Raw genomic sequence first — 17,743 nt, 5'->3', positions numbered from 1 at the left:
AGGCTCCTCTCCTCTCCTCTCCTCTCCTCTCCTCTCCTCTCCTCTCCTCTCCTCTTCATTTCTTACACGCCTCCGATTGTCCTTGGTGGGCAGCATGGCTAAATGACAACCCTGAGGTGATGCATGCCCCTGCACTCATCACAGGGCATTCCAGAGGCTGAGTTAGCACAGAGCCAGTTGCACTGCAGGAGAAAATGTGAATCACACCTTGGATGGGTTGTGGGGGTTAGAACCACACCCTCTGTCAAAAAGACTGTCAAGTTTCCCCTCCAGAACATCTCCTGCAAAACCTTGACCGTTCATTCTCTCCTCTGCACACTAACTCTTCCACCCATCTTTATGCCCACGAGGCCACAGACAGGACCCCGCCCCCAGAAGATCTGTACACCATCCCCATTTCCAAGCATCACCCGCCCACCCCAAAAGTGAGATCTCGTCCCTACTCACCCAGCATTACTTATACCTTCATTCTCCTTAGAGAGACACTGGCTTCGGCCACTGCTTTGACCGAGAAAGGCAAGATTGCAATTGAAAACTTCATTACATTAAACATGGCAATCACACTAAATGCCTGAAGGGGGAAACAGAGGATCCAGAGTTTAGGACTGCAAGTTGCTTTAGCTCCAAGCTGCTCTATCCAAGGGGGTCGCAGGGGCGGGGAGTAGTGAGTATGTTATACTTACTAACATGAGAAACAGTTGGAATTCACAGAGGAATGCTTTTTCATTTCATGGCTCAGAAACCATGGGTCGGCAAACTGGGAGCAGTGGCTTTTTAATCTATTTCGTTTTGGGAATTTTCACAAAAACGCTGGGAAACATATACCGGAGACTATCTCCCAAATGAACAGCTTCATCCATATCTATCCATACTGTGTCCTTACTCAAACCAAGAGTGCTCATACAAAGCCCTGTCCAGATCTGACTAACTCGCTTTCATCTAGGCCAGTCGGAGGCATCTGACCCTCTGGGGCCACAGCATCTTTCTCCAGAGTCTCTGACTGTAGGGGCTTCCCCACTGAGCTTTATCTAGTATCCCTGGATACTGGAGCACCTCAGTGAAGACAAACTTTCTTCTTTCGGCTAGTACCCTGGGGGTGTGACTTCATCTCTCAAACACCATCTTCTCCCACACCTGACTTCATCCAGCAACCCCTTTCTACCCCACTTAAGAAATTAATAGCACAGCTTCCTCCAGGAAACCCCAGGTGACTTTGTCTGCTGCTGAGCAGGCCCTGTGGACATGTTCCAGGTTTGAGCTAATTCTACATTGCTAAGAGGATAGCAACAAATGCTTCTGTCTCATCGCTAAATCCAAAAGTACCACCTTGGCGCAAACAACACAAACAAAAGAAACTAGATCTCGACAGGCAGTGTAGTACACAGGCTACCTGGTGGACCTGGGAGCCAATCTCAGGATGCCATGACCCTAGCAGAGAGAGGAAACCAAGAGGATTCTGAATTGGGAGATTTGTTTTGGATCTTGCTTTCTTCTAAACTATCTTGTCAGAAAAAATTAACATCACTTGGTTTTTCCTTTCTTTGATGTAAGAGAACTAGAACGTATGTGCGTGCGTACTAATCTAGCTAATATTCTCTCACAGGCAGGAGGGCAACAAAGTCTTGGCTCCCGGCACATGCGTGCATGCGTGCAGGGGGACCATCAAAAGCAGTCACAATAACTGAGCAGAGTTCTGCTCAGGCAGGACACCATAGCCACTCATTCTGGCTTTGGGCTCGTGACCAAGTCCAAAGCCTTACAGTGAGAGTAAAACGGGCCCGAAGAGCCTGAAATGACATCGCCCCTCTCACATACAAAAATAACGTGAGTATTGATGGGATTAGGAGAGGGTGGCCAAGCAGAAGCTCCTGCTTCTCCTCATGACCCCCACCCTGACATCCTTGCTTGGGGGTGCTCTGTTTCCTCTAAGAATTTAGCTATACCTGTTCCTTTGCCCTACCCCACCTGCCCTCCACACATAGTCGTCCCTTGCTTTTGCTGACTCTCCTCCAGCTTCTTGTCCTGCAGATGCTTGGTTTATTTTACTATCTTAGCTGTGTTTTCTTCAATTAAATCCAAGAGCCGTTTCCCCTCTAGCTCATTGTTCTTTTATCTTTGAATGTTCTGTTCCCTTGTCAAAAGCCATCATGCTTTACATTCATCCCACCTCCCCTCAGAGGCTTCAGCCCACACCCACATGACCTGGCTGAAAGCAGGTAAGGTAGAGCATGCAAGGGCTTTCCAGATCCCCACCTTCATCCCAACACACAATTCCCAGGGCTTTATGCAAAACGACTCACTCACCCCCTCTTCCCAGCTACACTGACAGAAACTACTACCAGGCTACTTATTGACAATGAAAGCAAAAGCCAGGAAGGGCCAAAGGCTGGCGACTGGTCATAGTTGGGGAGTAGGAGAATCAAGAATTAAACAGGATAGGCCCAGCTCTCAAGCTTGGAAGAACCCTGACTCTGACCCCAGCTTGATCCCTTTGATTTCTCTCTACCAGAGAACAATCTAGAGTCCCCCTGTTTGTAGCACACATCACAGGAGGAAAAACAGCCAAGCAGCCAACTGCTCTCTCCTGTACACCTCACCCCCAAAACCTGTAGCCCCTCCCACCACCGATTCGCCACTCTTAACAGCCACCTCTGCCCTACATGGACAGAGTAAGAATAGTGGGCAAATTCTCCTGAGCTTGGCCCAAACACTCATATGCTAACTGGATCAGAGTCTGGCTTATGACTCAGTGGTACAATGCTTACCTAGAATGGGCAAGGACCAGGGCTCAACCTCTACCACTGAACAGCTAAATCTAAGTCTAATTAATTAATCCAATGAAATATCCTGGCATCATTTGGTATTCTGTAACTGGGGGTTCTCATGCCAGGCACAAGAGAGATGGAAAGGGGCTTCTTACCAGGGGCTCGCCCAGGATAGGGTGCAAACGTCACCTGGTTAGAGGTAACTCTTACCACAGGGGCAGTGAGCTTGCGTTTCAGGAAAATGTGGCAGGTGAAGGTTGACACAATGGCTATGGTGGACACAATGGGGGCCAGGGCTGAGTTCCCACTTTGGACATATCCAGCCTTTTCCAGTAATTTTTTTTCTCTCTTTCTTATGTCTGCGAAAGAGAAGACAATCAGGGAGCAATCTTATTTTGCAGGCCAAACCTGAGCCTTAAGAAATGCTCCCGGGCTGGGAAAAGGCTCAGAAGGTAAAATGTTTGCTACACAATTGCAAGGACCAGAATTTGGGCCCCAGAACCCACATAAAAGCTGGGCAGTAAGGGTCATTGACTATAATTCTGGCACTCGAAAGGCAGAGCAGGACATCTCTGGGCCAAGCTGGTTAGCTGGACTAGCCAGAATCAGCAAGTCCCAGGTTCAGTGAAAGACCCTGCCTCAATGGACTTGGTGAAGAGTGACCAATGAAGGTGCCACCAAATGTCACCCTCAGGCCTCCGTATGCTAGCACTCATTCATATACAAGCATGCATACATACTGCATACCACACATGCACACTTACTCAAAGAGAAAGAAAAATGTTCTGGTTTGAATGAGAATGGCCTCTATAGGTTCATATGTTTGAATGCTTTGTCCCTAGTTAGTAGAACTGTTTGAGAAGGATTAGGAGGTGTGGCTTTGTTGGAGTGGAGGTGGCCTTACTGGAGAGGGTGTGTCACTGAAGTTGGCTTTGAGGTTTCTAAAGCCCATGCCAGGCCCAGTCTAGTCCATCCCCTCCCTGCTGTCTACAGACCAGGATGTAAACTCTCAGCTACTGATCCAGCACCATACCTGCCTGCCTACCACCATACTCCCTGCCATGCCGATCATGGCAAAAATCCTTTGAAACTGTAAAAAGCAAGTTCCCAATTAAATATTTCTCCTAAGAGTTTCCTTGGTCATAGTGTTTGTTCATAGCAATAGAATAGTTAATAATACGAAAGAAAATATATGAATTGTTTCTGCCTGATTTTTCTCCAAATGAAGGTGAAATGAAACATATCGGAAGCCCAGGAAATGAACTTAGCAGTGCTAGGATCTCAGTGCTCCTGGCTGATGGTTTCCAAGGTCCCTCCCAGTCCTGATACTTCATAGATTGAGTCACAAATCAGATGCTAGTCAGACAAGGATGCTTTCTACATGACATGAATGAGCACCGTGAGACCAGAACAAGAGTGCAGAGCATAACAGAATGGAAAGGCCCATGTGGGCCCAGGGAGCCTCTTGTGACTGGGTCTCAACTGCCCAGGCTCTGTGGTTGAACTGTTATGTGCTAGCTCCCTAAATTGAAAAGACCGTTTATAAGCAACTTGGAACCACAGGCGTATATGGAAGCATGGAGACATTCAAAGCCTGGCCCCTGCCAGGTGTCCCAGGAACAGACACAAAACTTCAAGAGAATGCTTCCTCTTCACAAGTCTGCTCCCTGATGTTTATAGTAACCCGCCTAGTTCCAGCCTCCTGTGCAAAAGCACTTTCACACGGGCACTATGGCAGCACAGTGCTCTTAGAAGAGTCCACATTCTTCTAACTACTGTGACAAGGAGAAGACAGTACCATGTCCTCTCAACACAACAGGACCTGCTCAGTGGGGAACATTGTTTTCCTTTTAAGTATTTGATCCAGGGCTTTACTCTCCATGTGCCTGTCTCCTAAAGAATCCACACTTTTGATCCTACCAGGAGGGTTTCCCCTTAAGCTCTCACTCCCAAGCTTCCCTTGGGCCCTCTATGGTACTCTCCCAATTTGCCTAGCAGAATGGTCAATCATATGTTCAGTCATTTGGGTTTTTAGTTTGGTGTCTCCTAAATAACAGGTGCTGTACCAGCAAGCAGGATACCATCCCTCTCCCAGTTAGGAAAATAGGCGATAAGGAAAAAACAGAAATAAATGCCTGCAATCCCACCAACTTGGGAGGTGGAGGCAAAAGAATCTTGGCTTGGAGGCTAGCATGGGCTTCACAGCTGGCTCCAGGCTAGCCCAAAACACAGTTGCAAAAGAAAAACAGCAACAATGATAATAAAAACTGTGTAAGATGATTTCAAACTGTGTCTGGTGATCAGAAAGAAATAACCAGAGATAAGGAATAAGGGAACACTGGTGTGACTAGGTTTGAAACACTGGTCCAGGCAACTTCCAGAAGTCAGGAACGGGAGGATATGTGTGTGTATATGCCTGTAAACATCTTCTAAGTCAGGAAACAGCCTGACACAGCTCCTTTAGTGCTCCAATATGTTTGTGGATTATTTTTGTAAGGGTAACTAGCCAGCACCAGGCTCCCTGTGCCCCAGAAAAGGCGAAACCATATGCCACTCACCCTTGGGTTCATTAGAACAGATGCCTGGTCCTATTACAAAACCGCTACAATCCTTGGAAAAATTCTTTGACCTACAAAGTGCCTTCGGAGGCCTCCTCAACACCCCGCCCCTGCTGCAATGCCTGGCCCCCGCACAACTTCAAGAACCTCTTAAAGGAGTACGCTCCACCCATGTAAGTGCTTTGCAAAGCAGCTGTTCATCTTACCGTGAATGGTGTTTATAAAAGATTTCTCCCAGGCATACATTTTAATCAGCTTGATGCAGGTCAGAAACTCATTCATCGTCTGAACCCGCTTGTCTGTCACTGAGATTGCTGATCTTCGGAAAGCTGAATTGAGTTTGGCCATAAACATCTGAAATCGAGGTACAAGCAAATGCATTCAGAGAGAACTGCTGAATTGCACTTGGCCTAAAAATCCAGGGATTGGAACACAAGCGCCAAAGTTCTAAGGGGACTTGGCTAAGATCCTCAGTCACTTCCTCTGTGTTATGGTAACTGACTTGGCCTGGAGGAAACCACTGGGAATCTGTCAGGTGACATAATGATGTACCAAGAAGCAGGATAAGAAAGTAGGAACTTTGGCAGACTGTATCACCATCCCTCCTTCCCCAGGGCACTCAAATTCGAGTTCTTAGAGAATGCCACTGGGCCAACTGAAGACAGAACACCTGCGTTCGTAGAGAGGGGTATGGGCTTCAGGTGCATCCCCTCTGCACAGTTCAGTGAAGGCATGTATGCCGATTGCAAATGTCAAGTGTTTTGCATTGCACATCCCCAACTTACCTGGATAGGGATGAATACGAGATACACACATATCCCAACAAGAGCTGTGGACCCCAGAATAAAAAAGGCATACACCGCACAAACGACCATTAGGATCGGGATGGTGGCTGGCAAAGGACAAAACAAGGCAGCCTCAAACAAGGAATAACTATCACTTGATAGTATATTGAGTACCTAGAAAGAAAGCACATAGGTTCAGGCTTGGGACCCTTCTCACAGCTCTCTGGCAGGAGGTGGGACACATCCAGGGATCTATGTGATAAGCTGTGTGGTCTCACTCTGGCATGACTTTGGAGGGCTAGTTTCTTAGAATTGAAAATCTCAAAGATGAGGGGTGCGAAGGCCTACAGGGGTTTTTGGGGTAGCATGCTAAAATGTTGTTTATGTCTTTATTAACACAGCTCTGCTTACTGAAGGCAGCAACATACCCAACTAAAAGACTACAGTTCTGATGGGCATGGTGATACAGGCGTGTGATCCCAGCACCTGGGAGCTTGCAACAGGGAGAGCTTGAGTTCCAAGTCATCTGTTCTCCACAGTGAGACCCTGTCTCCAGATAATCAAAGAAGGAAATGGAGGGAGGTGGAGGAGGAGGAGGAGGAGGAGGAGGAGGAGGAGGAGGAGGAAGAGGAGGAGGGGAGTTCTCTTTCCCTTTTGTGCAAAGACTGTGACCATGTGACTGTGGGATTGAAAATAAGAAAGAAAGAGATCTGGGGAGAATGTTTAGGGAGAGCAGAGCTCAACCCTAGGGAGACACATTATTTTTGTTTTTCTCTCCTTCTTTCTACTGACTTTCTGAAAAGGGTTAGGGAGGTTGGATCTCTTACAATCGTCCTGAATCATTAGGAAAGATGTGTGGTAGGGAGGATATGTTGAAGGGAGGGAAGGCTCTCAAAGTCATCCTCCCCCAAGCCATCTTCCAAACTCCTTTTTAGGAGTTAAAATGAGATCAATTCTTCTTCTTTGCTATTTTTTAAAAAAGAAAACAGAGTCTTGTGTATCCCAGGCTGACTTCAGATTTGCTAGTGTAGCCAAGGACGACCTTGAATTTCATCCTCCTGCCTCTCTACCCTAAGTTCTGGAGTATGCAGGCAGGAACCATCACACCTGGTTCAGGTGGTGCTGGGGCCGGAACCCGGGGTTCTGTACGTGTTAGGCGAGCGCTCTGCTAACTCAGCTCTGTCCTCAGCTCTTGTTTATTTCCATGCAGAGTCTATTCATAATTGGCATAAGATGAACAGAGTTGAAGGGACTACTGGGAAAGAGAAGCAAGTCTTTTCACTAAATTCCTGGGAGGCCATGGCAAGGATTTTATTACTAAAGATTAGAGTCTTAAGACAATATCAGTTCTGAAGTACAACACACATGGTTGTATTCTATTGGAATCTTACACAATTGGAGGTTTTTTTTCCAGAAGGGAACAAGTTCTCACTACATAGCCTAGGCTAGCCTCAATTTTTCTATTGCTTCTCCCTCCGTGCCCTGAGTACTGTGATTATAGGCGCGCACTACACTCTCCTTGCCTATCCGTTTTACTAAATAGTGTGCTCAATACCTACAGTGTGCTCTTTCCTACAGTGTGCTTTTTCTTTTTATTGCCCTCACCGGTACTCAAAGGGATCGAATGATATGATACTACCCTCTAGCCCTGTGTCAGCTTTTCAATTTCCGCAGCTCAGATGTGAGCCTTCCTCCGTCTGACTTCCTCTCGTGTTGTATTGAGTTTCCATCACCTCCCTCAACGGGATTTGTTCACATCTGGATGTGAACAGCGAAAAAGAGGTGGGCGCTCCGTTCAGGAAGCACAGGCCACACACTCACAGAAACCGGGCCAACTTTTCCAATGTAAGCGCCTCCGGGACCTGCTTACCTCGCCTGCAGAGATGTGAGTTAACGTCTTGAAGGACAGCAGGTTTTCGAAAATTAGCGTGGAGAGGGCCACTTTCAGTCGGATCGCTGTGCGGTAATTTATGGCCCAAGCAAGGGCCCAAAACAGGACTTTGGTGAACTCGGTGGCAAAAAGGGCCAGACACAAGCAGATGCCGATCCCGATGTGTCCAGAGGAGATGCTGGTAATGTGCTGGAGGATTTGGTGGATGAGAACTGTCTGTAAAAAGTGCAGTGGGAGAAGGGAGTGCTGCTGGGTGGAGCTCCACCCAGGAGGCCCCGGTGACAGCAAGCTGACTTTATAGGCAGACTTTCTCATTAATTTCAGCTGTGGTGGCTGCGCTTGATAAGAATCGGCTTTATGGAAATTCACCCCCAAGGAACACAGAGATAAAGACAATGAACCAAAGCCACTGACTCTTAGAGAAAAGTGACTAATAACATAGTTTGCCCAGCTGGAGACCTAGGAGACTATTTGGACGAGCCAGCCCTACTCACCGGCCCTAAGGCTGCCATGACGATGCACAGGATGTTGGCTACAACATCCATCATAACTCGGGTCCTCTGGAATTTCCAGACCACTCGGCCCAGAGAGGCCCGCTCAGGCCCTACCCTTTCTATTTCTTCATCCCAAAGGATTTGGAATCTGCAATGAAAGAAAAGGCGAGGGGAAAAGGTACAGACAGCCCATATCACCAATCAGCTGGAACTGCTTCAGTGGGCAAACTCTTGCAAAGGTGCATGGCACAGCCCTCAACCCAGTAATTGATGCCTTTGGGGAAAGCAGCATTTCTCTGTCTTCTTCCTCTGGGCAAGTAAATAGGGGTTGGGGGGCAGGAGGGGGAGAGGCTATCCAGCCAGAGCTGTTGATAATATCTGCACTAGGCACCTCCCAAGCCCTTGTCTCCTCAGCCTCTGGCTACAATACCCATAATTATACGAAGATTAGGAGCAAAGGCCAGTTAAAAATCCTCCTTGGAGGGAAAAACTGCCTGTCCTTTTAGCAAGGTATGGTAGGATGTGCCTATATATTAAGCCCTTTGGAGGCTAAGGCAGGAGGATTTCAAGTTTTAAGCCATTGGAGGCTATATAGCAAGACTTTATCTCAAGGAATCAACAACAACAACAAAAGGCTGTCTGTCTCAAAGATTTGAAAGGAGTCCAGCATGACAGGTCTATGGCACATGAAGCAAAGGATGCCAGGAGGTAAGGCTGAGCAGACTCTCACGGGATGTCAAGGATCTCAGGAAGGCACTTAGACACTGCCACGGTCTGAGTGCAAGGAAAGCAAGTGCGGATCTTTAGGTCAACGTGATGACATACATGATTTGCACATCTGAAAGATTACTTGGTGGCTGTGAGCACGATTGGCTGTGAGGCAAAGCAAATGATCATATAGGACGTGAGAGGCACCGGGCCAGAGGCACAGCACTGGCAAGTTAAGAGGAGATCCAAGAACAGGTGACCAGGGGGTGACAACAGGACTCGTTGGGTTGGATGTGGGAGGGAAGGAGAATGAGGACCAACTGTAGAGTCCAGTTTCCCAGTCTTAGCAACTGTGAGAACAGGGTTAACAGAGACTTGGGAAAGAAGAAAAGTGCGTCATGAGGTTTGGCCTGAGGGTCCAGAATGCAGTGTAAGCCCTTGCCTACTGTGTGCAGCTATGGATTCAACACACAAGCAAAGAAAACTGAAAATTCTACGTTCATACAAACCCAGATGATACATCCTGAACTCTAGATACTGAAACTTGTGAGGCATCCAAGTGCTTCTGATGCTGAGTCTGTGGAGTTCAGATCCCAGAAGAGAGGCCTGGGGCTGAGCTGGGCATGCCGTTGAACAGCCAGCATTTATTTGGTACTTAATCTCCTGGCCTGAGTGAATCAGATGAGAACAAAGGGCAGCATGAGAGAGAAGATAATCCAAATCCATGTTGGAAAGGAGACAATTTTTTTAAAATCCTAACGAAAAACACTAGCCAGAAAGCTAGAAGAAAAATCTAGCACCCCACAGATCCTGATCTAGCCTCTCAAAGCTCCCTGGAAACCTTCTCAAGACTGTAGATAAATTAACAATAGTTGGGATTTCTTCAGAGCAGGGGTAAGGGCTACGGCAAGTCTGCCCCCAGAATTACCTGAGAGACCACAACTTGCACTCAGCCTCTTGAGTATATATTCCAGCAAATGTCATACTTTGAACCATGTGGTCAAAATTAGGGCAACCTCCAGGAAAAAGAAAGATGGCAGCTTTGAGGACCTTCGCTTGGTCAAGACATTCGAGGTCCTCAGAAGCCATTCCAGTGCAACTATTAGAAGGAACGAAGCCTGGGGCTGTTGAGATGTTTGCAGTGAAGAGCACTTGTTGCTCTTGCAGAGGACTCAGGTCTGATTCTCAGCAACCATGTGGCAGCTCACAACTGTTTGGGGCTCCACTTCCAGGGGACGTGACACCCTCTTCTGACCTCCTCCAGCAGCAAGCTTATGCATGATGTACACACACATGCAGGTGACACACTCGTGCACATTAGAAGCAATGAATGAATGAGGTTGATGTCTTTGTGCAGATGTGAATAAGTCTACGCGTTTTCAACTAGAAAGAGCAAGGTGTCAGCCACATAGTGTGTTCAATTTTAAAAAAATATTTATTTATTTATTTCATGTATATGGGTATTCTGTTTGCATGTATAGCTACACACCAGAAAGAGGGAATCAGATCCCATACAGCTCTAGACAGTTGTGAGCTACCATTTGGGTGCTGGGAATTGAACTCAGGACCTCTGGAAGAGCAGTCAGTGCTCTTAACCACTGAACCATCTCTCCAGCCCCATGTTCTGTGTTTTAACTTCAACAAAAAAAGCATAGCCTGGACTTAAGAAGGCAGAGGCAGATTAATCTGAGTTCCTAGGCCAGCCTAGTGTATGTAGTGAGTCCTAAGCCAACCAGTACTACACAGCAAGAGCCTGTCTCACAAAAAAAGAAAAAAAAGGAAAGAAAGAAAAGGAGGCATCTTTCTTCACACAATGACACAACGGTTGCAGGGATTAGGAAAGATCAGGCAGGCTCACCAACATGTTAATGGTGGCGGCCTCTGGTAGAGGAGTAGAAGCATGGTGGGGCATAGTTTTACTGCTTAAACATCACTAAGCTACCTCAATTAGATGGAAGTGATTGTATACTTTCACGAGTTAAAATTGGCAAATATGGGAAGTTTGCAATATGGACATACAATGGCGAGATTTGAAAAAAAAAAAAACGAAACAGAAATGATTACCTAGAGCTGCATGTAGCAACCCAGGTGGGTCCCAAACAGCACAGAGAAAAGCAAGTCCCCAACTACCTACCAACAGTGGCACTCCTACAGCCCCTTCCCCTGCCTAACATTATAGTCTTCTATGTTAGCACATGCCCCAGAGATGGGGCCAAGAAATGCCCTCAGGTCAAGCTGCATCTCAGTGAACAGCCACTGAGAAAGAAGGGTCAGTAGCTCCCATGGGTGTCAGTTTCCACAGGCAGAAGCAGGTGAAGAGACTCACGGGACCCTTCGCTCACAATACCACTCCCTGGTGACCCTGGTACCTCTTGGCGTTGACGTCAGATGAGTCATAAGGAGATAGTGGGGGCAGGGTGTCCACAGTCAGCGTGTGCTTGTAACTTTGAATCATCACAGGTGTGAGCCAGGAAAACGTGGCAAAGGACAGCAGCCCAGCATCATCCACAGGATTGGACGCCAACCTAGAGCAAGTTATACGCTCAGGGTCCTGGATGTTGGGCTCCCTGCCCTCATACTCTGGCTCTAATTTGTAATCACAACTACATATGGTACCTGGGGCTTGCATTCATTAGCCCTTTGGGTAGTTCTTAGTCAAGCTTACCCCAGCTCCGGAGAGCAGATGGTGAATGTTCAGGAAATACAGAGGTCAGCTGTTAAACACAGCCAATATTCAAAATTGAGTAACATACATTTAATTAACTATATTATCCTAAATCAAAGGTAATCATACTCAAAACTTAGCACTTTCTAATTATTTTACTATTTTTGGTTATAATCCTTAATACTTCTATTGGACTATATTTCAAAAAACACAAAATGTTGCATGGATTTGCATGCCATCCTACATGGGTCCCAATTTTTAACAAACTCACTGTTGAAATGTGCGCCTATATTACTGTCCCTGTCCTCTGAGGGAGTTCCTCACATTCATTTACCATCTTTGTGGTGGAAATACCCAGGAGTGGGGAGCTACTGTAGATCTCTCCTTCTTCAAATCCAGCGGTCATGTTGATAACAAGGATATGGTACTTACACCATGAAAATTGAAAAATATGTGGAGTCAATATGGTCAAACTGGAGTGTGTGAGCATGTATAAGTGTGTGTGTGTGTGTGTGTGTGTGTGTGTGAGTGTGTGTGTGAGAGAGTGTTTATGTGTGTGTGTTAGAGAAAGAGGGACAGAAACAGAGGGACAGAGAAACTGTTGAAAATAAATAAAATTTGAGGCATACTATAAGCTCAAGAGATGCCGCTTGGCCTTTTGTTACTCAGCAAAGGCAGTATTTTCTGGTGTTGTGGCTAACGATATATAAAATAATAAATATACTGAACTGTTGAGCATATGTGCTTGAAAATCACAGAACCCTCAGAAGCACACGCACCTTACACAGCAGATGTCCATGCAAATTGGTCAAGATCATATGAGCTACCCAAACCGTCTCGGCCCAGATTGCTTTATTTTACTAGGTACCTGTGAAATTGTAAGCTAGGGGGGAAAGTCATTGCTCTCTTTCAGCTGATAACTGGTGAGGCAGTTTGTTAAAAATAGTTGCCTCACCATCAGCTAAAGATTCTACCAGAACTTTCAGAGTGCTTGTGAAGAATAAAGAAGCTGGACATGGTAACACACACCTGAAATCTTAGCAGTTGGGTGGCTGAGGAAGCAAGATCTTGAGTTCCAGGCCACTCTGGCCTATAAAGCAAGACTCTTCCAGCTCATAAATAAATAAATAAATAAATAAATAAATAAATAAATAAATCGTTTATAAGTGCTGTGAGCAGTCTGAGCATGAGGTGGTATCTCACCAACCGCAGGAAGAAGACTGAAGTTAGTGATCCATAAACAAATGGACAGATGGCTAAAAGGACAGACATAAGGGATAGCACGTAGCAAGCAGAGGCTGGGGACCATCCATGGGAGCCCTGCCCTGAGCACCTCAGTTCTCCTCCTGGCTCACCTTGCACGGGGTCGAACTGGGATCATGGTTTTCAGGCTGGGATCATATCTCTCAGCAAAAGATCTCCGATGGCCTCTGCGATCCAGGTCTGAGATGAGGTACGGGCCTTCCCCCACCATCTTGATGGTGTTCTGGAGCCCTAGACTCTTGGCTTTGGGACACTTTCACTCTGCAGTCAAAGATAAAGATGCCCCTTGAGAGATGAAGACATTGGGGGTACAGTCAAAAGCCATTGTTTCTGCCAGGCCCCTTTGCTTGCTTTGAGTCCTCAGACATGGTTTTACCAATTAGTATCAGTATCTAAGAAGGACTGTGGCCAGATACCACCAAAACCCTTTGAGACACCTTACACCCCCACCGGAGTTGAGTAACCACATCTCATTCCTCTCCTGTTGTCTGGGAGCCATAAATCCTCCTGGGAGATTTCTTTGAGGGTCAACCCATGGGCAAGGCTGGTTCTCAGCCCAGCAAGACAGCCTCAGGAAAAATGGGTTCACTTTCTGGGTGTGGGTGAATTCTGTTACACATGTACACCTTCATTTGTCTAGCTCCTTCCAAGAGCTTATCCACCCATGTCCCCTCCACCTGGATACCCAGGGGTGCACAAAAAACCTCCACAAGAGCACCCACAGGACCAGCCACGTTGGGACAAGTTCATGTTCCAGTTGATTCTGTGGCCAATGCCCCCAGTAAAAACCTGTAACCCAGACTGGGAGAACATAGTCTGTGTCTGCCTACAGATCAACTGCCCCATTTGTGGAGAGTGCTGCAGCAGGCTTTTCAAATCCTATGCTCCAGTCCTTTTCTGAGCCCTAGCTTTGTACTAGCGCTGAGTTCCCATGACATTCCTCTCCTCCGACACAAGAAAGAAATGCCCCTTTATTGCTAAGCTATGTTGAACTGGCTTCTGCCCATCTTAAACAGAGGTGGTATCCATATTGTTACTTAAACACAGGGTTCAAATTTAGTGATTTCTCTCTGGAAGTTCTCATGGTTAAAAAGCAATTCTCATCAAAGGTATCTGGTAAATGACTAATAAACCACAGGATAGCCCAAGCTGGAAGTGTCCCTCTGATGGACTCTTTTACAAATCCCTCACTATCATGAAGAGAAAACTGAGCCCAGCAAAAGGCCAAATGACCCTCCTTACTCTGTGAGCTATGCAGTCCCATCTGTGGCAATCCAGACTTGGAGAAACTGAAGCTTGCGTTTTCCAAGCTTACAATAACCTTGGAAATTTTTCTTATTTGTCCGATATTACAAGAGGCATGCCTCGGGAACAATATGTGCGCTCTCTCTCTCTCTCTCTCTCTCTCTCTCTCTCTCTCGCTCTCTCGCTCTCTCGCTCTCTCGCTCTCTCGCTCTCTCGCTCTCTCGCTCTCTTGCTCTCTCTTTCTCTCTCTCTCTCTCTCTCTCTCAAAAAAGAAAGAAAGAAAGAAAGAAAGAAAGAAAGAAAGAAAGAAAGAAAGAAAATCTGAAAACAGAAAGCCTCCTCTATTGAAACAGGAAATATCTTTTCAAGTAAAAGCTGAACCATGAAGTCAGATGGGAGAGGCACATGCTTTATGTGCAGTAGATCTGCTCAAAATCTCTTCATTCAGTTAATGAATATTAATGACCAGAATACCACAGACACAGCTCCAGAATCCTAATTCAATCAGGAGACAGAAATTTCCAAAATTACTAATATGGGCCCTGACTCCTCCACATGTCCAGTCTCACATTCCAGCCATGCTAAATGTACTAATGTCTCCTGAGCAAAGTGCCAACCTCTCCTTACTGCTGCCATGCCTTTGTACACACACACACACACACACACACACACACACACACCTGAAGCAATCTGGTCCCTGCTTCCCTTGACCAATTCCTGCGCAGACTCAGGTTCAAATCACAACTCTCCTTTGCTGAGGACTTTTCCTTTTAGTTAAACAGACTGTGGGCTTCGTGTCTGTCTCATTATTGGCCGTGCTTTAACACCTAGCTCCTCCCTATACTTATTACCTATGTGGTGCATGTGTGTCAGTTGAGATTGATAGTGAAAACTGTGAGAAATTTAAAATGGAGGGAGAGAGTGAGGGAGGGGGAAGAGGTGAAGGGAGGGAGGGAAATACTAAACATTAAATAAATAGACTATCACACGAATACCTAAAAAGCAGGCAATGAGGAATGGAGACATTAATAAACAAAACAAACAAACAAAATGTAAGAAAAAATAGAAGATAAAAAGCAAGTCAATAGATTTAAACCAAACCATATCACAAATTATGTTGGCTATACACAAATCATTTCAGTTTTTAAAAACAGAGATTGTCAGACAGGAAACAAAATATGCTGGCTACGAGAAACATGCTTTAAATATGAAGGTAGTGAGTGCCTGAAATCTCGGCTATTTAGAAAACTGGGGTAGAAGGATCATAGATCAAGTTCTTTCTTTCTTTTTTTTTTTTTTTTTTTTCGAGACAGGCTTTCTCTGTGTAGCCCTGGCTGTCCTGGAACTCACTCTGTAGACCAGGTTGGCCTCGAACTCAGAAATCCACCTGTCTCTGCCTCCCAAGTACTGGGATTAAAGGCGTGCGCCACCACCGCCCGGCTGATCAAGTTCTTTCTAATTTACCAAAACCCTATTCAAAATAAAAGTAACAACACCACCAACAAAGGAGACACAGTTAGAGCTCCTGCCTGGCATGCTCTAGAGTCAATGCAAAGTGCCACTGAATACAAATACCTAAGCAAAGCAGAGAAAAGAAAAACTCCAATAAGACATAAATAGAAATGCATTAGTGACTTTCAGAAAGGGAAGTGTTTCTTAAAACTAACGCCTTGCCTACGGCCACTACACTGAAATCACAAACTTGTCGATCAGAAGGCATCATTTGTTAAAAGTTAAGAAAAACAGAAGCAATGGGCTAACGTAAATTCAGCCCTTTAACTATAAAACTTTAGTATGTACCATTCATCAAAGATTTCAAAGGCCAATAATGGGTAAATAGTCAATTAGGAAGATAAACAAAAGATGTAGCTAGGCAACTGACAGAGGAGCTCACTGAACCCAGGAGCCAGGTGTCGTGGCACACAGTTGCAGTCCCCACACTGAGAGGACAAGTCAGGACTGAGTTTGAGTCAGTCTGTGCCACATAGTAAGAGTCTGTCTCAAAACAACAACAAAATCTTTCAAAAACACAGGAAAACATGCCTGACCCCTAAGTTGCAGAAATGTTTCAAACAATAATAATAGCTATTTCTGGTTCTTCAAATAAACAATATCATACATAATGCCTAAAGGTTGTAGGCCTTTGCATAGGTAAGGAACACAGCCACTCTTAAGTCCTGCTGGTTAGAATGTAAATTGTGTCAATAAGTTATAAATCAGTTTGGCAGTATCTGGTTAAGTTCAAGATTATCTTATCAACATGGCCAGAAATCAGGCATCCATATGGCAGATGACACCATCTCTCTGCTTATGCAGTTGTACATAGAGTAGCCTAAATTTGGCACTCTCTCCTGACTCTGTTAGCCTTCTTTCTCTCATACTTCTTGGTGTCAATCTTGAAATGCAATGCAAAACACATACAATCGAACAACACACAGAGGATGAAATCGCATGGAAAAAAAAAAAACACTTTGATGCTTTGATGGCCTCTCCAAGAGTGTCTGTAGCAGCTGTTTGCCATTTTCAATGTGCATGGATGATAGCTTAAAAACTATACGGCGAACACAGTGTATTGCCACTTAAAACTAAAGACAAATGAAGTAGGCCCTCATATCAACCTATTGACTAACACACATGATAAAAATGAGAGACAGAGAGAGAGAAAGAGAGAGAAAGAGAGAGAGAGAGAGAGAGAGAAATATGAGAGTCTGAGCAAGCAAGTTAGCAAGCTTAACCATGCCTGAGGCATTCTCCTGCTTTCTAGACAGACATTGACAGTGTCAGGCCCCTTGAGCAAAGGGCCACAAGAAGTTTTCCCTTGTGCTTATCAGACGTCTCTCACAGCCTTCTCACCCGAAGCTCCATCTCTGTAGCCCTCTTCTAAATTTTCTGCATTCACTGCAGCCTCACACTCTGGTCACCTCAACCAAATCCGATCCAGCCATGACCATAGAGTGAAGAAGGTCCCAGGTCTTCGTTCTCCAGCCACATTCTTGTTACTGCCACAGCAAGAGTGATACAAGAGTGATAGCCATATTGGGTTCCCCGACCAGCCACCTCTGTAGCCTCTCTCTGGCTTTCGGGCCTTTCCATGTCCACTCCCCCCTCACTATTTCCTGATTAGAAGGAGAGCTTATCAGGTAAAGAAGACAAAAAAATCAAGAGTTTTGAAAACAAGCACCAATCATTTCGAGATAGAGAATTACAGAATCTAGGAACTGAGAGAACGCAAAAGAGACAGGCACATCACAGAGCCTCTTACTTGAGAATCCCCTCCTGGCCGAGGTGACATTCTTCAGCCAACCACTCAAGACAGCTTTCACGTTGTGTTTATATAGGAAATGCATAACCTGATCCAAAGGGAAGCCC

General features: G+C 45.7%; 1 protein-coding gene across 1 annotated transcript in view; it reads right to left on the bottom strand.

Annotated features, from left to right (window-relative positions):
* Abcc12 (ATP binding cassette subfamily C member 12) overlaps positions 1-17,293 on the bottom strand; it is a 64,337-nt gene extending 47,044 nt beyond the window's left edge. The window contains exons 1-9 of the mRNA XM_028755507.1: positions 17,228-17,293; positions 13,222-13,390; positions 11,571-11,726; positions 8,494-8,641; positions 7,979-8,215; positions 6,109-6,282; positions 5,530-5,677; positions 2,976-3,124; positions 464-571 (exon numbers count right to left, since the gene is read on the bottom strand). Coding sequence (XP_028611340.1) covers positions 464-571; positions 2,976-3,124; positions 5,530-5,677; positions 6,109-6,282; positions 7,979-8,215; positions 8,494-8,641; positions 11,571-11,726; positions 13,222-13,340 — 1,239 coding nt within the window. The 5' untranslated portion in view covers positions 13,341-13,390; positions 17,228-17,293. The remainder of the gene's footprint in view (positions 1-463; positions 572-2,975; positions 3,125-5,529; positions 5,678-6,108; positions 6,283-7,978; positions 8,216-8,493; positions 8,642-11,570; positions 11,727-13,221; positions 13,391-17,227) is intronic.
* Between the last annotated feature and the right edge of the window lie 450 nt (positions 17,294-17,743).

This window comes from Grammomys surdaster, unplaced genomic scaffold, assembly GCF_004785775.1.
Source record: "Grammomys surdaster isolate TR1022 unplaced genomic scaffold, NIH_TR_1.0 126063, whole genome shotgun sequence".
Lineage (NCBI taxonomy): Eukaryota > Metazoa > Chordata > Mammalia > Rodentia > Muridae > Grammomys > Grammomys surdaster.
Note: the sequence above shows the minus strand (reverse complement) of the source record. Positions and strands in the feature narration are given on the sequence as shown.